The sequence below is a fragment of the Leucopleurus acutus genome (genome assembly GCF_964270905.1).
Source record: "Leucopleurus acutus genome assembly, chromosome: 15".
NCBI classification, from domain to species: Eukaryota; Metazoa; Chordata; class Mammalia; order Artiodactyla; family Delphinidae; genus Leucopleurus; species Leucopleurus acutus.
The window spans coordinates 10,414,783-10,436,646 of record NC_139157.1 but is presented as its reverse complement, the minus strand read 5'-3'; the positions used below and the strand labels follow the sequence as shown (position 1 = coordinate 10,436,646).

At 39.1% G+C, this 21,864-nt stretch overlaps 1 protein-coding gene and 1 long non-coding RNA gene across 5 annotated transcripts in view; one reads left to right on the top strand and one right to left on the bottom strand.

Annotated features, from left to right (window-relative positions):
* Positions 1-21,864, top strand: part of ARID1B (AT-rich interaction domain 1B) — a 410,478-nt gene that overhangs the window by 143,861 nt on the left and 244,753 nt on the right. For all 4 annotated transcript variants that reach the window (XM_082855803.1, XM_082855802.1, XM_082855805.1 and 1 more), the window contains exon 4: positions 9,802-9,912. In XM_082855803.1, the coding sequence (XP_082711929.1) occupies positions 9,802-9,912 (111 nt within the window). The remainder of the gene's footprint in view (positions 1-9,801; positions 9,913-21,864) is intronic.
* Positions 15,103-20,164, bottom strand: LOC309972223. Its single transcript, XR_014326792.1, has 2 exons — positions 19,875-20,164; positions 15,103-19,825 (listed from the first exon to the last, which is right to left on the bottom strand). It is a non-coding gene; the product is annotated as an uncharacterized lncRNA (long non-coding RNA).

Here is a 21,864-nt window from a genome sequence, read left to right as displayed (position 1 = left end):
TAATCTATTAAAAATTTTAATTACTTTAGTCCTTAGCTCTTGAGTATCTTCATATTTCTCTTTAGTATTTTAGGAGAAGTGAAATTTAGGTAACCACGTGGCTTCCCTTCTCACTCTGGACCCCTTGTTAGTTTAGGAAGAAGTTCTTGCAAAAACCAAAATAAAATAAAGGATTTTCTTAAGTCTTGAATGCCAGAGTAGTGGCCTCCAGGGTCCTAACTTGATTAACGTAAGAGAGGCAGCTGCTCTTGCTGGCTCCTCTCTCTAATCTCCAGTCCTCTCATGGTTTCTCTTTACTGCAGGCGTAGGGGCAGCTGCAGCCTCAGGTATACTGGTAAGTCCTGTGTCATAGTGACATTCTTGTTGATGGCAGGCTACAGTGGTAGCGAGGGATCTATTATCAATATTAATGAGACTCATCAGAAAGAAAATAACAAAGTAGTTTGGATAAGCCTGTTCTTTTTCTAGAATGGTTCTTTTTTAATGGAAATAATTATTCCTTTCAGTTAATAGAAAATTAACAATATTCTGAATGTAGCCTTTGGACTCATCAGTATATCTAGTGTATTACAGATAATAAGGTTTTAATATAAGCTTAGCGTCTGCCTGTGGAATCAGTAGCAGTAAAAAAAAACCATATGAGCTTTGGTCCTGTGATTTTTTTTAATCTGATGTAAAAGATTTTTGGAGCAAGGGTGAGGGAAGATGCAGGGGAAAGTATTGATATGGACTTAGAATTAAAGTGACTTACCATTATCCTAAAAGATAGCGGTCGTGATATATAAGAAACCCCATTCAGCCCCTGTTCTTGAAGTACCATGTGCCTAAGCTGCAGAGGCACTGGGAGGGAAGGAGGTACTGTACCCTGAGCCTTCTCAGCGCCGCTCAATCTGATACAGTTTCCAGAGCAGGAAACAACTCAGGAAAATTTGTTCAGGGTTGCACAGCTAGTGAATAGTCCAGAAGTTGGAATTTGAGCTTGGGTTGGTTTGACTCAAGTGTTTGTGGTCTCTGGCGAGATCTGTGGCTGGAAAAGGCATTTTGGAGTCAGTGAAATTGGACACTGGGCCTTTAAGAGGCTGAGCCAAAGTAAGTGTAAGAGTGTCAGATTTAGGCAAGGAGGGCATCTTGATCAGGAGATGAGGTCCAGAAAGGGTCAGAGTCAATATAAGGAGGTTTTACCTGGGGATCTAGGGGAAAATGAAACTGGGAAGGTTAATTTGGTTAAGATTATGGAGGGATTTTTTTTAATGCTTTTAAGGATTTATTTTTATTTATTTATTAATTTTTTAAAATTTTATTTATTTTTGGCTGTGTTGGGTCTTCATTGCTGCACGCGGGCTTTCTCTAGTTGCGGCGAGCGGGGGCTACTCTTCGTTGCGGTGCATGGTCTTCTCATTGTGGTGGCTTCTCTTGTTGCAGAGCATGGGCTCTAGGCACGCGGGCTTCAGGAGTTGTGGTACATGGGCTCAGTAGTTGTGGCTCGCGGGCTCTAGAGCGCAGGCTCGGTAGTTGTAACGCACGGGCTTAGTTGCTCTGCAGCACATGGGATCTTCCCAGACCAGGGCTCGAGCCCGTGTCCCCTGCATTGGCAGGCCGATTCTTAACCACTGCGCCACCAGCGAAGTCCGATTTTTTTTTTTTTTAAGACAGTTAAGTGTTAGGATTAAATAGTACAGCAAACATGTTAAAGATAAAATGGGGAGAGGTTAAGAAACTGTGAAAGAGTAAATGGTCAACGCATAGTGGGCTTTCTTGGGAGATTGAGGATTGCAGGCAAGGGACCAATTCAGAAGTTTTATGGTCTTGCAGGTGTAAGCTGGAGTCAGTACCATAGCCTCAGTCCCAGTTCTGGATTCCTGAATTCGTCTTTCATACCATTAACTCCATTTTACTTTAAATGGACATTTTCAAACAATGAACAGAAGTAGGCAAAAATATAACGAGCCCCACACACCCGTCGCTCAGCCTTCAACGATTATATGGCCAGTGTTGTTGTGTGTACATTTGCTCTTCCTTCACCCTCCCAGTCCCCTCCCTCAATATTATTTTGAAGTAAATCCCAGCTATTGTATCATGAATCTGTCAATATTTCAGTATATAGCTCTAAAAAATAAAGGGCTTAAAAAAAGAAACACAAACATAATACAGTTATCACATTTAAAGAATATTTTTTCATACCAATTATCCAGTGTTCAAATTTCCAGTAGTTTCATAAATGGATTAAATGTTTCTGTTTAATTTACATTGTGGGGTTTGAGTCAAGGTCCAAATAAAATCCACTCTCATAATTGGTTGATACCTTTTCATCTCTATAGTTTTCCTCTTTCTTCATCTCTTCATCTCTCCCTCTCTTGCTCTCTCCTTTCCTTTTTGCTGTTACAACTTAACTTGTTGAAGAAACTAGGTCATTTTTCTAGTAGAGGTTCCCACAGTTTGAGATTTGCTGATTGATTTGCTATGGTTTAGTGTATTCCTCAGCCCTTTTTAATTTCCTATAAATTGGTAGTTAGATATACAGGCTTTATCAAACTCATTATCAGATTTTTTTTTCCCGCAAGAACATCTCATTGCTGTTCTGGTCATTAGGAGGTAAAGGATGTCTTGATTTTTCTCGTTTTTGATGACACCACTGATGATCACGATAGTCTTTTCCCTGCCTCTTAATTTCCAGTTTTTTTTGCTTGTTTTTTTTTTTACTACATTCTTTTATAGTCATCTTTTTGCCGTAAGACTGCCAGTAACAAACAGCAAAATGTGTTTTGTAGCATATTGCTACCAGGCAGTGTAGCTGTTAACATGATAAATATTCTTGGACATGAGCCCAAGGTTTGTTCAGTTTTATGTTTGTCCTCATACATTTATTTTGTATTGCTGTGTCTAATTCTAAGTGTAAAGCTCTTGGAAGGCATTCAGTCAGTAATTCACCAGGCTTTTGAGTACCTGTCGGTGCTCAGCGCTGGGAACCCAAGAGGAAGTAAGAGTCCAGTTCAGGAGATACACAAACAAATAGTTTAAGAATTTATAATGCTGTATTTTAAGAATACATCTGAAGTTGTGAGGTAGTTGTTTGGGGGAATGGAGGAGTTAATTTCTAGCAGGATCTTGAAGGCAGCGATGCTTCACAGACACAGAAGGAAGGGCACCCACCTGGACTGAGAGAGTTGCACGTGCAGGCAGGTGGCCCTGTGGAAGCCTGTGAGCAGTCAAGTGCGTGAAGCTGAGGACTTGCAGTGGGCCCGGGGGAAGGCCAAGATGAAGCTGGGGTGGCAGCTGGAGGTTGTTTGATGAGCTTTTCTGTGCCGGAGCGAGGACTGTGGGCCTCATTCTGTAGGCACCACGGAGGAGGCCTTACCAGGCAGTAGCGCACCATGGCCATTGGTGTTTTAGCAAGTCTGCTCTGGTGGCGTGGCGGGCAAGAGGCTGTAGCGTAAAGGAGCTGACAGCTGCAGGGAAGATGAAGGGCGTGGACTTGACAGTGATTTTAGGTCTGGTCATGTGTCAGGTCTATATGGATGGTGAGAGAGGTAAGGGGTGTGGAAGGGCTCTGAGAAGTCCATGTGGATGGGGATGCCCTTGACCAGGTGGCCCTTGAAGGAAGGGGATCAGATTTGAGGAGGACAGTTAAGAGAGTCATTTCTTGACATACAAGGGACTCCGAGTACAAGGGACTCCTTCATAATGCACTTAAGATATATGGGACTTGAAGTAGAGAGATTCGGGAATCATCACCATCCAGGAGTCTGCGTGGAGTCCTTGGAGGGAAAGCGAGGAACCAGCAGAGGATCCTTAAGCGAACATAATCTGAGGAGGCAAGATGGGTCTTAAACGACTATTTGATGATAACGAGTAGTAGGTAGAGTGGCCTTGTATTCAGATTTGTGGGAGTTTGAATACTTTTTAATTCATAATATTATAATTGAATGTTTTGGAAGTATCCCACATACAAAATACTTAAGATTCATAATTTTTGAAAAGGGAATTTAGGAGAATAGGTGGAAGCTAGGATAATACGTTAAAAAGTTAAAATTACATCAAATCCTTATGATAGTGCTTAAAGCTTACAGTTGTCTGTAGAGTACAGTTAGGGTGGAAATGAAGATTTGTCCATCACGTAGAGATGCTAACAATGTGCTCAGACACTAGCTATGCACATTGCTTAAGATTCTGTTTCCTCGTGGTAAAAAACAAGGTGATAGATAATAGGGACCGTCTCCTGGGGTTATTATAAAGGTGGAGTGTGCACAGCACCTGTCACGGAGCCCTGCCTGCAGTGTCAGCTGTCCTAGATCGTACTCTTTCCGTTAGGGCGTTCCTGAGGAGGCAGGGGGGTAATTTGGTCCGTTCTCGAAGTGGATACTTTATAGGTTTATATTGTTTTCTTTTTGGAAAGGATATTTTAAATTTATGTATCTACAAACTAAAATAGGTCAGTAGCACGGGAAGTTTCATGGGCAGAGTGATGAGTTCATGTGACTGGCAGCCCTGTGTGGCCAGCAGGCATTTTCTCTGTGGAGTTGATTGCACTCTCCTCTCCACTACAGTGTCTTACGTGCCAGGACCCTATCTGTTTCCCATTAGTATTTGGGATTGATGATAGGAGTTTCCAAAGCAGGAAGAGAAAAGGAGCGAGAAGTTATTCTGACCTAGATATTGTGAGATGCTATGAGGCTACTCAGATCCTCGTCACCCCACTTTAGCTTATTGCAGTAGTAATAAGTACCGTCATCATTCTCTTTCTGGTACATCTGTACTTCATGTGATTATTGGAAAAACCTTTCTTAAATAACGTGAGAATCATCACATTCTAGATCTAGAAGCCACAGTGGCTCCCTGTTGCCCTTGTTTCAGATCTGAAGCTCTCTCTGCAGGACTCTAAAGACAGCCAGTGTTTGCTAGCTTCTTGACTTAGCCTCCCCAGCCTCTTAGTACCACAACTGTTGGTTTGTCTAAATTGTTTTCTTCTGTTACTATCTACCAGTCCTCCCACCTCGCCCCTGGTCTGAGTTTGCTGCCTTTTGTACTGTGGTTGGGCATACCCTGATGCTAAGGTAAACATCTTTAGCCAGGTGATAGACTGTGAGTGTTAATTGACACTCCTTTTGCTGAGAGCACTTTGCCAGCCTCCATCAAAATTTTAAATGTACCAACCCTTTGGCAGAAGTTCCCCTTGTGGAGAGTAACGCTACAGAAGTATTTCAGCTGAAGATGTATGCACAAGGATGTGTATTATAGTGCTGTATGAAGTAGGGAGAGACTGGGAACAACCTGAATGTCCATCAGTGGGGGACTGGTTAAATAAGTCACAGAACTGACTAATACAATACTGCATAGCAAAAAAAAGAGAATAACGTAGATGTTTAGGTGCAGATATAGAAGGAGATATATAATGTATTGTTAAGGGACCACAGAATAGACTGTGTACAGCAAATACGCTCAGTTGTTTTTAAAGGAAAAAGGATTTAAATTCACATTTATACTTGGTTGTGCATTGAATGATTGTGGAAAGATAAATAACCTATTAGCAGTAAGCTTTGTGGAGGGGATCCTGGGAAGTAGGAGACAGTCTTTCTTTTCATTGTTTATCTCTTTGTATCCTTTGAACTCATACCATGGGAATATTTTTCCTTTTCAATTTTTTTTTTTTTTTGCGGTACGCGGGCCTCTCACTGCTGTGGCCTCTCCCGTTGCAGAGCACAGGCTCCGGACGCTCAGGCTCAGCGGCCAGGGCTCACGGGCCCAGCCGCTCCACAGCAGGTGGGATCTTCCCAGACCGGGGCATGAACCCGTGTCCCCTGCATCGGCAGGCGGACTCTCAAACCACTGCGCCACCAGGGAAGCCCCTCAAATATTTTATAAGTGTCCTTGACGTTACTTACTTACTTATTTATTTATTTTGGCTGGGTTGGGTCTTTGTTGCTGCGCGTGGGCTTTCTCTAGTTGAGGCGAGCGGGGGCTACTCTTTGTTGCGGTGCGCGGGTTTCTCATTGCAGTGGCTTCTCTTGTTGCGGAGCACGGGCTCTAGAGCGCAGGCTCAGTAGTTGTGGCGCATGGGCTTAGTTGTTCTGCCACATGTGGCATCTTCCTGGACCAGGGCTCGAACCCGTGTCCCCTGCATTGGCAGGCAGAGTCTTAACCACTGTGCCACCAGGGAAGCCCTGTCCTTGACATTTTATTCTACATTTTCTTCATAGTCCCATGTTGCCATTAGTACTTAATTCATTTCATTATAAAAGAAAGCAGAAGTACTCCTGTTCTTGGCCTCTACACTAGAGCCAGGACATAGTTTTGATCTTATCCTTCCTCACAATAGCACAGTATAACTAGTGTTTCCTTCCTGGTCATCCTTCACACCGTAAGATGTTAAGCACCCAGTGAAGGGACTGGTCCATACAAGGTATTCAATAAATGTTTAGACATATTTTAAAATAAATTGATTTATTTATATTTATTTTTGGCTGCGTTGGGTCTTCGTTGCTGTGTGCAGGCTTTCTCTAGTTGCCGCGAGCGGGGGCTACTCTTTGTTGTGGTGTGCGGGCTTCTCATTGCGGTGGCTTCTCTTGTTGCAGAGCACGGGCTCTAGGCACGCGGGCTTCAGTAGTTGTGGCACACGGGCTCAGTAGTTGTGGCTCATGGGCTCAGTAGTTGTGACTCGCAGGCTCTAGAGTGCAGGCTCAGTACATGTGGCTCACGGACTCAGTAGTTGTGGCACGCGGGCTTAGTTGCTCCGTGGCATGTGCGATCTTCCTGGACCAGGAATCAAACCGGTGTGCCCTGCATTGGCAGGCGGATTCTTAACCACTGTGCCACCAGGGAAGTCCCTAGACATTTGTTAAAAGTAACATCTAAGTGAAAACTTCTGAAACAAATGTGTATATGCCCCTATCTCAAGCTCTTTTCACACTTTTTTTGTTTTGTGAGTCAGTCTCTGTTTTACCTTTGATCTACAACATAAAGATGGTTAAAACCAGAATCAATCAGTGGTGAAAAGCTTGTGAGTGAGATGAAGAAAAATAATACTGATAAAGGACCCTGAAAGGATAAACCACACTTCCCTTGTGTGGCTCCTTTGCGTTGTAGCATTATTACAGTGTGATGCTCTCTTAAATAGTCACAGCTGTGTATTTGTCACAGTGACAATCTGTGTGTGTGAACTAGTGTGCAAACTAGTGCGCACTGGTTTAAACCTTTGAATATCAGAGACTGCTGTGATGTGTTAAACATGAAGGCTGTGCTTAGTTGTTGTTTATAAAATATGGTGCTGAACGTATTTCTTATTTTCTAATAGACATTGGCCCCTTCTTGTCTGTTAAATTACTTATTCCTACTTACTTTTCCTGAGATGAAAATAAGTATCTACCAGAAAATAAGTATAGCTCTGAAGGGGAAAAACCTCAGGTTTGTTATGCTATATAACTTTTATATCTTTATTACAGCTGCCAAATGTAGCCTTTATAGTCCCAGTGTAAGTTATGTAGATGATGGTTGTTTTAGGTTAAAACCTGGTACCTTTTCTGGATGTTCTCTCGGTTAAATTAATCCTTATGTTCAAACATAAATTGAAGCAGAACAAGTTCCATTTTCAGTGATTCTCACTAAATTTTGTTTTGGTTTTATTTCCAGCTGTATTTAATAACGGAAAGCCTCTTGTGGTTAAGAATAGTGTTTGAGATTTTGGTGGGATCTAATTATTTAAAAATTTTAAGCCTTAAAAAATGAAATGTAAAGTCATAGTAAAATTTCATGATGGCTTTCATAGTCTGTTAGTTCAGTGTTGCTTATTTTAGAGGGGACAGTATCCACATTAAAATGTGTATTTACTGTAGTTGTAACGGTCTTTTTCAGCTCGTTTAAAAATCAGTTCATTTAGCCACAAAGAGAAAACAAAAGGAAATGTAAAAGGCTTATAAGCATAGGGCATGTGAGCCTGTTCCTGTTTCTTAACAGTTTACTAAAACAAGTGTCTAAGCACTGCCCGTAAACCTTGTGTGCACATGTGTGTGTTTGAGGCACAGGTGGGGATCTGCTAGTTTGTTTGCCCATTGCGTGGCCGTTCTGCTCCTTCGTGGGGTTTTTTTTGTAACAGGGTGAAGGTCCCTGAACTGTGGCCTTGTTCCTGGCTTGATTTTGAAGTCCTCGCTGTTAATCTAAAGGAACCTGCAGGACTTGCAGCTGGAAGTCTGTGTGACAAGTGAAAGTCTGGGATCCAGAGCAAGTAGTGTGTGTGTGTGTGTGTGTGTGTGTGTGTGAGAGAGAGAGAGAGAGAGAGAGAGATTTTGCCGCCACCCCCCCCCCCCCCAGTCTAATTGTTAACCTCTGCCAGCAGCCAGACTGAGGAGCTACCCTTTTAAATATCCTTGGGCTGCCTGTGCTCGGAGACCTCACCTAAATGTTATCAGATAAAAACCTGGACAACTGAGTGTAGTTCTCTTACTACAGTATAGTACAGACTGGGCATTCTGCGCTGCTGTTAGAGGCTAGATATCTTGCTTGGTTGTTTGGGGGTTTATGTAAAAGGATGAAGAGTTGCTTGGGAAATGCTGGATTGCTGGCGTGCTCTTTGCTTCAGAGCCTGTTTAAAGGCAGGTTGCACCAGCACTTGGCTAGTGAAGTCTAGTTGGTACAGCTTGTGTACTTTCAGTACCAGCTATTGGTCCAAAGTTTCTTGGCTTAAGAAGCTGTGTCATTTTAAGTGTATACTGTATGAGAGAGGGGTGGGGCAGCAGGAGCTTTTTATAGGGTTTCAACTCATTAATTTTTAAAGTAATATTTTCAGAATTTAACAGGGGAAGTAGAATTTGTATATTGTGTTTCTTTAATTCTAACACATACTTAAACTGACAGGGAAGAAGGAGAGAATTTTATTTTTAAGTGATATTTTCCATTCTTTTTTTTTCTTCCCAATCAGAAACTGGTTCTTCAACTTTCAGTGCCAATTAAGACATGCTATAATAAGCATTTTACACTCTGTCCTGCTGTTTGACTTCGGGTGTAAATGGGGGTAGAATGTTTAGTAACTGAGCATGCATAGTTAAACAGCTAGAGATCTGACATACAGTAAGTTTGGTGTGGTATTTGGTTTATATTTCAGCATAATACTGAAACCATGCAGAATTCCTCCTGGAAAAGTGTTCAGCAGGATGCCAGAAAGGCCATGTTACTGATAAGTTTCTCTACTTCAGTAGGTTTTTTAGTGCGTTTTGTTCCCACTGCTGTTTTATTCTTTATTGTGGTTCTTTGGTAACTGTGCCACGTGAACATGAAATTCTATACGTGAGTGTTTATTGGTTTTGTAGAAACCCCAGGATACTGTCAGCTTAATAACTGTGTTGTTTTGTGGGTTGCTGAGAGGGCATATTAAAAGTCAGTTGATAATAAAGTTTTCATTAATTATTTTACATTTTCAAGGTAATATTAAAGACGGTTCAACCAAAATCAGAATTAAACAATAACATGAGCTTTTGGTTTGCTATGGTTTAAGAGAGTTTGGTTATAGCTGGTTTTCTTTCCCTTCTATTACTGACTGTCACCTTCCTGCAGAACTCAAATATGGTCTTTAGGTTGTATGGTTGCATAATAAATTTAATCGTTAATTATATGTATTTTTGCTCTTGATGATTCACTGTCTTTTTGTATTTTATTTTTGCTTTTGAGAAAGTGTTACAGAAATGATAATTATAACATAGATGTCTGCTTAAATGTAAGATGAATTGATACTTTGTGATAAGCCTTTGCTTCATCTTGATTACCAAAGAAGCTTGTAACTCACTGAGATATTTCTTTATATTTGTGTTTGTTTAGGATATGTCTCAGGAAGGCTATGGAACTAGGTCTCAACCTCCTCTGGCTCCTGGAAAATCCAACCATGAAGACTTGAACTTAATACAACAAGAAAGACCATCAAGTTTACCAGTAAGACTATTAATGTACTGATTTGGAAATTCAGTGAGTTACAGATTTCTAAAAAGAGCATTGGTTTTTGTTTATTCTACTTTATATTGAGACTTGGGGGAGAAGCTTATGGATTTCAGGTATATTTGTGATTTATTAATTTTTATTTTACAGTTTCCTTCTCAAAGGAGCTGTGTAGTCTTTGTAGGTGTCTCCGAGTCCAGTGTTGTAGGTATCTCTAAGTCCAATTGGAAGCTTATATTTGGCTGATAGGTTTTGTGGCAGAAAGGTGTTTCTTTTGTACAGTTGTGCTTTGCATAGCCTGTTGCTTTCTGGTAGTGATTCAGAACAGGGGTATCTATATAGGAGTTATATGTAAAGGAAATTCCCATTTGGCAAAGAATGAGATAAGGCATCCAGTGGTAGTTTGAATTTCTTCTGGAACTTCATGTAACGAGAAGTCACCCAATCTTTTTTCACCCAAAAGAAAGTATTTTAGTTTAAAATTGGAAAATACAGCTTATAAGTATTTCCATTAGCAAATTATTGGGTATATATTGACTAGAGTAGTAGCTAAATTATAGGTTACATGTTAATGCCCTTAAATAGTTCACCTGTGCTTAATTTTCTTTTTTTATCCCCCCATGGGCAACCTCATTTAAATGAGATATTCCTTAAAAATTCAAAGAATATACTTGTGCAAACAAATTTTTATATATATTTTCTTGTTAAAATATTTTGATGTGAAGACATTGTTATTGCTTAATCTCTATTAAGAAGTCATATTTAAGACAGGAACTCAGACTAGCCGTGATTTTAATTTGAATCTTAAACATGTTTACATTAAGTAAGGTTTATTATGTTACTTCTAAACATTTGAGAGCCAGCATTTGTAAAGGATGTTATACATGACATTTGGCACATATCATACCCATTTTTAAGTTATATGTAGCCGTAGAGTAGAAGGTAAGTGATGGCTACAGGATGTGTAATATCTTTGAATCTGATGCACATGTATTTGAAACCCTAATTTTTACAGCTTTTATTTCTATGGTGGGAAGTGGGTGAAATTTACTGTGGTCATTTTTTAGTCACATTGGAATATTTATTATCTAGTTATTTGGTTTTTGAAGGAATGAAAAAGGTAATGGACTCTTGTGTTCTAAGCTGTAAGCATTTTTATTCAGCAGATAATTCAGAGCTTGGTGAGCATGGGGGGTGTGTGTGTGCGTGTGCGTGTGTGCGCGCGCACCTGCATCCGCAAATGCACGTGAATGCTGTTGATAAATGCAACATTTGCTGCACATTTGGAAATTGGCTTGTGGTTTTAGGAAATTTAAATTGACTCGTGGGAAGGTGAGCAGTGGTGGACAGTGAATTCTACTTTTTTACCACAGGATTTTTCGTGTTTTAGATAAGCCCAACTTTTTAGGTTTGTCATTGGCTGGTGATGTGTACTGTTTTACAGGTTGGAGAATTTGTTAAAGATTGATGCCGGTTTTCTACAGAGCTATAAGAATAGTTTGCAGCGTACTGCTTTCTTCATATCCATTTGAACTTCTGTGTCACCTACTAGGCTATGCTTCTTTTCATTGCTCTGCTTTGGAATCAATGGTTGACTTTCAGCTAACTGTACAGCATAATTGGGGGAGAATGAAGTGTGGTAGTCCCAGAAAAGTGAAGAGTTCTGCTTTGGGATGGTGCAAAGTTGATTACTGGAAAAGGAGCTCAGAGTATTTTAGGAAGTGAACCAATATATTCTTCAACAGTTTAAGTCTTTTGGATGGTTCTATTTGTATACATATAATGGCTAACTTTATTCTTTAATGTTTATCTTACTTCCTTCCCTAGGGGATTTAAGGTTGCTCATAATATAAATTTTCTTAGGAAGCTATTAAAAAAAGAAACGCCCTAATTGGTGGTTTCTTTTTGTAACTCACAGATAAATAGCATGCTGATTTTAATTTTGATTTTAATTTGAATTTCAAACATGTTTACATTAAGTAAGATTTATTATGTTACTTCTAAACATTTGAGAACCGGCATTTGTAAAGAATGTTGTACATGACATTTGGCGCATACCACACCCATATACTCAATAATATTTCAATAATCTTTTTTTAGAGAGGAAAGTTTCCAAGTTTTATGCTGAGTACATAGAAGCATCAGTTACTGAATAAAGGACAAATTGTAGATTGGTTGGTTGTACCTAACTAAACCTCCTGCCCCCAATCTGTTAAGATGAAAATTGGCTTTATTTAAATGAATTTTGGTGTACCACCTTTCTTTCAACAGGTTTTGTTTGTGTAGAAAGTTTTTCTATATAGAGTTTAGAAATATATTTTTATTGATATAGACACTGCATCAATATGTTATATAAAACAAAGGTAATTACAGTTTTGGGGAGAGATTTGTTGGTATTCTATATGGCTCTAATATGTATTTTTACTCTAACTTGGATAAATTGATTCTATAAGTACCATGAAACTGTATGTGTTATCACGTCTGAATTTATTAGGTCTTTTGTAGATTCCTGCTGTGTTTTTTCCTTTTCAAGTGTTAGTGATGCAAATTTTGTCTTTTTACTTAAGGTTAAAGGCCGTCCATCATATTTGTAATCTCTCGTTTTGTAATTTTGAACCAAGGAAATCGTGGGTCTTATCTGTATGTTTAAAAATATGTGGTAAAAATGATTCTAATGTATAATCAAATCTCTATCCATTATGTATGTGACTATAAGAAGCAAGCTTCTTAAGTAGTTGTTTCTTAAATTTTTGCTTAAGTTGAGTTAGATTGATAGAGTTTGTAATGTTTTTCTGCATGTGGGGTATTTTCTGTAGTGTGTTTTTGTTATACAGTTAACTTTCCATTACAAGAAATCAAGGCATTTTCTTACGCTAGATCTAGAATTTGCTTCTCTCAGCAAGTTGTCCTCTCACCATTGTTTAAATTGGTATTTGTCTGTATTTGCATTTCATTAAGTTCTGGGTGATCTTCAGTAGCTAATGCAGTTGTGTTTTCTATCTGACCGAGTTCTTCAGCTCATCCACATGAAGCCAATGACTGATAACTTAATATTTGTCGTCTTGTTGTCTTGGTGCCGTGACCAGTAATATTTGCTTTTCACTTAATGCACTCAGACCTAAGCTCCGAACAAATCTTCGTTAATAATGTCTACTGCTTTCTATACCTCTTAATCATATAGCCTTCTCCCTGTTGAGGTTCATTAGCTTACATATCATTGGTGTTACCATTACTAACAAATTTTAACATATAGCATGTGACAGAAAAATTAGCTTGAAGAACTGACTCTATCTCCTTGGAATATTATCACTTAAAATTTGAGCACATTCTATAGTTTTTTTCTACCTCTAATATTGATACGAAGTGAAGCCATCATTAAGTAAAATATACAGCGGAAGGTCTAAACAAATGCTATAGCTTATCAACTCCTTTATTTTATAAACATTGAGTATATCTCAATTTACACTCTGACCCCCAAACTATGATTTAATACATTTTTTGTTGAGTCTTTTTTTCACTTTTTCATCTCTTATGGCATTTACTAGTCATCCTTTTATTGCAGTTCCTTTTTTTTTTTTTTTTTTTTTTGCGGTATGCGCGCCTCTCACTGTTGTGGGCTCTCCCCTTGTGGAGCGCAGGCTCAGCGGCCACGGCTCACGGGCCCAGCCGCTCCACAGCATGTGGGATCTTCCCGGACCGGGGCACAAACCCGTGTCCCCTGCATCGGCAGGCGGACTCTCAACCACTGCGCCACCAGGGAAGCCCTATTGCAGTTACTTTTATAATTGTCTTGCCTCTCCCTCTCACCCTCAACAGACTAGAATCTTTTCACAGTATTTATTATGTTTTATTCAGTAAGTATTTTCCTAATAGAATTTGTGTAAGAATTTTTCAGTACATTCTTCCCCTAGTTGCAGAATTTTCTTTTAATTGCTTACAGGATCTTTTCCAAGGTATTGAATTGACATCAGGAGAGCCTATGTTCTCCATATGCTACTGATACTAAAGGATTATATGAATGTGGTGTCTGTATTGGCAGGGTGGTTTTATTCTTAAAACTATTTTCTTTTATTATAAAATGACATTTGAGTTTTACTTTGGTAACCTTAACCTTCAAGAGAAGAAAAAGTGGGCACTTTCGTATAATTAATCTAAAAGTAGTGTGAAACATTCTTTTCTTAGTAATGTATATTTTTTAAGAAAAATATTTATTTATTTAGGCTGCGCTGGGTCTTAGTTATGGCACGCAGGCTCTTCGCTATGGCATGCGGGATCTTTTAGTTGCAGCATGCGTGCTCATAGTTGTGGTATGCGTGCGGGATCTAGTTTCGCAACCAGGGGTCGAACCTGGGCCCCCTGTATTGGGAGCACAGAGTCTTATGTGCTGGAACACCATAATGTATATTTTTAATTGTAAAAGTGAATAAATTGACAAACAGTAATCATGAATTCAGTGAATACAGTAAATACATGTTTATACTATTATTATAAAGTATCTGCAGACACAGTTAACCATTTGCATAACTTTGAAACTGAAGGTGCAGACACACTTTGATAACTTGGAGAAGTGTTAAATGAAGCGTACAACATTCCGTTTCTTTCCTAGGATTTACCATAATTTCCTTGTTCTAAGCAAATAGTGCTTTCTCCTCCAGGGATCTGAAGAGTTGCTGATACTCCTCAGTTTAGAAATAACTTATTTGTTTTTTTCTTCAGAGAGACCTGCCACCGGTTTGTATTTCAGATAGCAGGTCCATTATTCTGTTTACCTAAGATACAGAGTATGATCAGTCATATTCTAAAGGCCTTTGCGAAGGCCCATCAGGTCATTGAAAACCTCTTTCTGACCCTTTCTTTCTTAAATAGGAAGCATTTAAAGAGGTTGACATGAAAAGGGTTTGATCTGTCCAAGTTTAGTAAAAACCCTAAATGTCCTGTGGAACCGTGCTTATGGCTCTTTTGTTGAGCTTGCAATTAGAAGGAAGTATTGAGGTTTAGATAAAACGTATTCTTTTTCCCCTTTGTGAAAGGAAGGAGGTGGTATATGCTGGTTGTTCTTTGAAATAGAGGGTGTTAAACAGGATATTGGAAGCCTGAAAGAGAATGGTTGAAAAACTGTTATTACCAAGAATATTCTTTGGGAGTTAGGTATTAGCAACAGAGCATGCAATGATTTCCCTTTATTGAAAAAGAATACTTCTGTGTGTGTGTTTGTTTTATTAATCTTTAATGGCACATGTTGGGTTAGGGGTAAATGGTCATGTACTTTGGAAGCATGTATGAAAAATGATATGTTAATAGGGACATTTTAAGTGTGTGGATTTGATAATATAGTTCCTGTGAACAATTAGCAACTATTGGAAAAGCTAGGCGGAGCAGTTTTTAACTGGGTTTTGCCTTTACCAAGTTCTCAATCCATCTAAGAATACAAATTGTTAAGATGATCTTAACCTGTTAGTTGTCAGGTTTTTGCAAAAGTTAAAATCTACCAGGTAAGAATTAGATGTTTGGCTGCTGAATGAACTTTTTCCAAACTTTTTAAAATTTGTATCTTGAGCTTGAATTAAGTGGTTGTCATTAAAAGGTTAAGAGTGTAACTGTCTTCTGTTGATTGATCGTTCTCAAATCGTCCTGAACATTTAAAAAATTCTAAGTTAATAAAAAGAGAAATTTAAACTGTTGTCCCCCTTCTCTCAGTGTTCAAGCAGTGATAATCCCTGTGTGCAGCTGAAGACATCAGCTGTCTGTTATCAGTGTTTCCTAAATGTTATCAGGGTATGTTGGGTCTTGAAGTCATGGAAGTCTTAAAAAGTGGGCACCTGGTGAATGGAGCAGGAGGTTCTGTGAAGGGTGTGTCTTGTCAGCGAGAGCATCTGCAGACACAGTTAACCATTATGCATAACTTTGAAACTGAAGGTACAGACACATTTTGATATCTTGGAGAAGTGTTAAATGGAGCGTACAACATTCCGTTTCTTACCTAGGATTTACCATAATTTGCAAATGTAATTTTAGTCTCTGGTCTATTCTATATGGAGACGACAGTTCTTTTTGGATTCAGTTTGAGAGAAATATGAAAAGACCTTACTTGAAAGTCCTAATTTAGGAAAAGTGATAGTGACTCTGACAGATGTTTATTTTCCCACATGGATTATTTCTTTAAGATGTGATATTCTGTAATTTTATCCCCCAGAGTATTTTTGTGATATTTTGAAAATAGGGGAAATACTCGAACCTTGAGCAAGGTAAGAAGTCGTAGGAAGTGGGAAGGTATGTTTCTCTCTCTTTCAAAACAATCTTCCACTTAAATATTTGTTCTGTCAATGAATGTTCAATAAAACCGTACCAGTTTGGATTTCTTCCAGGTTACAGCAGGCTAAATATATGGAAATCTTGAATAAATTAATATTTAAAAAGAACTATAGTTTGTTTTTAAATAACTCGAATGTTTGTGTGCAAAGTGTTTCTAATTTGAGATCTTTCAGTCCTTTTGAAATAGATGGATAATTCTAAATTCATTAGAGCTGAGGTATTTGCTTAGTGGGGATGCATTATTTTCAGAAATTCATTTAATTTTTAAAAACACATTTGAACTAAGCATACCTCCTGTAGACCTTTTTACATAATATTCTGAAGCTTTCCATTTAAAATATGGGGGAAATGAATTTTAACCCATTTTATGGGACTGTCAATTCCAAAAAAAAAATAATGAAGGAGTACTGTAAAAAATAGACACTAGACCAAATTGGAGATGAAGAGAGGCTGAAACATAACTGATTTTCAGGATATTGGTTTTGATAATAGAAGGATAACTATGATCTGTAGTTGATAAATGAGGCTCATTAAGTAAGCGATGATAAATGCAGATATTCCTGGCTAATAGGAAAGTCAGCATACAAATTTTGCTGTAACAAATGGGAGACTGGAAGGTTTTGACCAGCCTTTCGGCTCTTCAGATGACCTGTGAGAGGCCATGGAGCCTCCTCTGTGGCCTCACAGGCTGGGGTGCACGTAACTGTCAGGTCTGAATGCAAATAGCCGCAGAACCATACCTGGACATAAGCCTCTTTTACCAGAGGGCTGTCTCTGAGCACAAGGGGGTGAGCAGCAGTGTTGGGCTTTAGTACAAACCACAAAGAGCCGTGTGTGTGAGGGATTCTCACATGTGGGCATGGGGGCTCCAGTAGGACAGTTACCAGCAGCGTAGCTCCTTCGAGTTTTAATTTTAATTTTTTATGCTAGAACGAAAAAACGAGTGATGTTCAAGAGGTACCTTTTCTTATTTTAACCTGCCGTTTCAGTTTCCACAGATGGCAGTTCTTGGCATGTTGAGCCAGAAAGCCGCCTCCTTTTCTTCCTGGTGCTTCCCCTGTTCACTGGCCTCTAGAAGGGGTAGCGGGCTTCCTCCAGATTATACAGGCATGGCCACTGTAAGATGTTGAGTTGAATGCATTTTACTTTACATTATCCAAGTTAGCTAGGAAGTAAATTTTAGTTTGCAGATTTCCACTTTGTTTGTAACTGAAGGCACACATCTGTAGTATGTAACAAGAGATACATAACCAACAGGAGCTCAGAGTAGCATTTGTGGACTGGTTAATTGCTTTTATTTTCCTTTTGAACGGGAAGGAACTGTTTTGAATATTAACTGTCAGTTTAGGAGAGGAAATAAATACATGTAGAGAAGGTTCTTACCTGAGAGCAAAAATTTCTATTTTTCCTTCACAATGTAAAATTTTAGAGGTGTCTCTCTCTTTCTCATCTTTTTTTCTTTGCCTTTGCTAAATTGTAAAATAACTGAATGGTCTCGTTTTCCTTTGTTTGGGTCAAGAAATTTTAGCTGAAAATTGTTACTGTGTGAAAGAAGATTATTGACTCAACAAGCCTTCAATTTTCCGTGAATAACACTCCCACCCCCTAGCTTCAGGAACATGCCGTGCATGCATTCTATTTTAAAATACAGACTGTAATTTAAAACAGGCGGTTTGATGCCCCACTGAACTTTGTTTAAGCCTGGAATAAAAGAGGGGAAAAAAGCTTTAAGCCACAAAAAAGTGACTAAGCTTTCTCAACCACTTTTCTTCATAATGCATTCTATTCAATAAAAAAAAGTTTCCAGGTACTATTGTTGTCTCTTCCCATACGACCTGCATTTTTATCCAATGTTAGATTGTGGTGTGTGCGTTTTTTCCCTTTATTTCATTACCAGGCTGTCATTGACTTTTTAAAGTGTTCAGAGTAGTGTTCGTTTGCAGTGGGATCTGCGTGCTGTGTGCCTCTGTGCATGTTGTCCACATTCAGCGTGTGTGAGAACATTAATTCTAAAATTAAACCCATAGTTTTTAGTATTCATTTATTGATAGCTAATTTTCTAGAGTTCTCTTGTTTTAAACAGTACCTGATTGTTAGACTGGACTGATATAGTTAACTATAACATTTTTTACTATCAGATCATTATAAAAATGATTCATTAGGAGCATTTTATATCACTTGCCTTTTTTTCCCCCTTCTCACAGAAATGAAAGTGAACGGCTTATAATGACTTGTATGGAAGGAATGATGACTTTGTTTTGATAAAATGATATGTATTGACCTGGAGACCTGTTGTAATGATGATGCTGTATGGCAGAGGCAGGATTAAGTCTCAGACAGGGTTCTGGTCTTGAGCAGTTCATGTCACTTCTCAGGACGTGTGTGTCCTTGTCTGAAAAATGAATGTTAGAGCATGTTCCAACTCCTAGATTTTACGTTAAAGGCTTTGTTTGTTAGTATATAAGAAAAGCACTGACAAAATGAACTCTTTGCTTTCAGGGAGAAGTTGAATGAGAGAAGTGCAGCCATCTTGAAATCTTCAGTAACAGCTTGTGTATGCCCTTGGTGGCCCCTCTCCCATATTCTTAGGAGCCATTTGCCTTTGAACATATTTAAGGATTTGGGGTTGCCTAGTTGAGCGCCTAGCCTTATTCTTTAGGTCATGCGGGAGCCCTGGGCCTTCTTGTGGACTCCGTCTCCAACATCTCAGGGATTGCAGAGGTTCCCCTCTCTCCCCATGGGATCAGTTTGGGAGTCTGATGTATATGAGTCGGGGAAGCCTGGGGAGAAGAAAAGTCCATGTGAGAAGTTGAAAAGTACATATTCCAGGTAACTTTATGGCCTCCTGCTAAAGTGGGGGGTAGAAAAGACAAATAAGGAAGCTGCAGGACAATGAAATCTTGTCTTTGTAATGCACAGTCTAATGCCTTTTCCTACTGCACCGGTGGGAATCCAGCAGGGACAGTTTTCTGAACCAAGATGATCAGGTGTGAGTGGATTTTAATTTTATGCTGGTGGAAGGAAGGTCCTGATGGCCTACACCTGAGGTCTCTATTTACTTCTGACACGCCAGGTTTACATTTGTATATTGTAAAGTAATTGCATAATAACTCTTTGCTTTTTAAACTGAAATATGCCACCAGTGGAAATATTAGCAACCCAGGGACATAGAAACCACCATTTCTTTTCAATGAACCCAAACCAGTTTTAATGCCCCCTGCATTTCTATAGTTTGTTTCTGTGTGCCTTTTAAGTCTTTGGAGCTCGCTGTCTTGATTTGGGTAGAATGCTATGTGACAAGTCTTACTTTTACTTGTCATTTTACTTCTCTTTCTTTTTTTTTTTTTAATATTTATTTGGCTGCACTGGATCTTAGTTTCGGCACTCGGGATCTTCATTGTGGTGTGCGGGATTCTTAGTTGCGGCATGTGCAATCCAGCTCCCTGACCAGGGATCGAGCCCAGGCCCCCTGCGTTGGGAGTGGGGAGTCTCAACCACTGGACCGCTAGGGAAGTCCCTACTTCTCTTTCTATCAAAGCACAAAATGGTGTTCATTGAGGCGGTGGCATAGACTATACCTGATCCACAGGTAAAGGTTCTTACCTGAGGTTCTTACTTATCTCAAAGTAGACTAGAAAGGTTCTTACTTCTCTCAAAGTAGACTAGAATGAGTGAACCTGGAGGCCACTGAGTGACAGGACAGTACAGCATTATCCTGCCCCCATCTGAAACCTGCCCTGATACCGATACTCTTTCTTCTTTTTCAAAATTTTCTAATGTAAGTAGGGATCTTCATTAGTCTTTATTTTTCCCCTGGGTTTGGGTGGTTGAGTGCAGTGAGCCACTTAGTACCTTCTGACACTAAAAATATGTGGTTGGTCTTTTGTAAGTATCTGCATCTGGAGAAATTTGGCTTCAAAATAATAATATATTTATTATATATATAATAATTTATTTGGTACCATTATAAAATGTCGTGTTTTATATAAATAAAATTTTCAGTTGTTACTAGAAACTGCTAGTAAAAGAAGAATAAATATGCCCAGAGTACGATTTTTAGTGAATATCCTGGGTAAAGCACATGAACTTTAAAGACAGGACTTCCTGACATCTGTTTTGCCTGCTCAAAGCCACATCCCACCCCATTCTTCTATTTTTGAACGTCTGGGACTTTTAGGTTACCAAGACAAGTGAATTGTACCATGCCTTTTAGTTATGAAAAGCGTTCATTTTTCAAAATGCCTTCATTACTGCTGGAGACAGGGAGACAAGTTTAGAGCTATTGTATTATCTCAATAATGAGGTTGAGTCAGATTATTAAAAAGTGATAGCAGTGAGAACACAGAGGGAGAAAGTTGTGGAAATAAAGGGAGGGATGAATGGTAGTTGCTTTTAAGTTTTTAAACTAAATGACCAGGAGGTATGGTGGTGTTGGTGACAAACACAGGGAAATGGTGGTGGGGAGTTGGTTTGCAGAGAAAAGAATACCCAGAGATTTTATGAGATTAAAAGGCAAGTCCTGAATAACTGTGCTGGAATTCTAAAACTCCTAAAAGGGAGCAATTCATCTTTGCTACCAAAGCCTTATTTTTTGTATAGTTCTTTACATGGGTTAAAATATTGTCATAAATAGGAATTGATGTTAAAAGAATGATGGCATTGGCTATAACTTTACATTTCATTTAAATTCTTGGAGATGATTTGAAGAATATCATAGCAGAGTTTGTATAAACAACTCAGCAGATCATTCCAGAGAGTTTCTAACTCTAATTGGAATAAGACAAGAGTACAGGCTCAAGAAATAGAAGAAACTTTATTATTATTTTTTTTTCAATTGGCATTCGTGGCTGGTCTCATCATCTTTGCTTTTAAGGTAGTGCAGTAAGTTTATATCCTAAAATGTTCCTTTCCTTGGGTAGGGACGGGTTACTTTATATTGTGTTGTTTGGTTTACTTTTGAATGATTTAGACTTTGTTCTTGTTGTACCAATTCGTTTTGGAGGAACATTCCTTAGTTATCTCATAATCTCTTCTTTTCTGAAACTTATTTTGAGTATATGGGTTTGTGAGCCTAGTATACAAATTTATGTCTTGTGTGTGTGTGTGTGTTGTTTTTTTTTTCTTCCTTCTTTTAGGGTGACTGTGGGAGGGGGCAGGGAACCTAGTTTTAACATGCTGTTTCTGAAAGATGTTCTATTTTAGAAATGGTTTACCCCTTTAAGCACCATGAATTTCTGTGATACATTTGAATCCCAGCAGAGGAAATGGGACCTCAGGGAGATAACTGTGCACTCTGAAGGGATACTCTCTTGTTTGTTTGTTTGTTTTTAAATCAAGCCCCTCCCCACTTTTTTCTTCCATTTTTAAAGCGTAGTCATTTCACTTCCTACATGCAGAGCAAAAGTTTAATATAAATGAGTTCTTAAAATGTGTGTATTTTGGGGCTTCCCTGGTGGCGCAGTGGTTGAGAGTCCGCCTGCCGATGCAGGGGACGCGGGTTCGTGCCCCGGTCCGGGAGGATCCCACATGCCGTGGAGCGGCTGGGCCTGTGAGCCATGGCCGCTGAGCCTGCGCGTCCGGAGCCTGTGCTCCGCAGCGGGAGAGGCCACAACAGTGAGGGCCCGCGTACCACAAAAA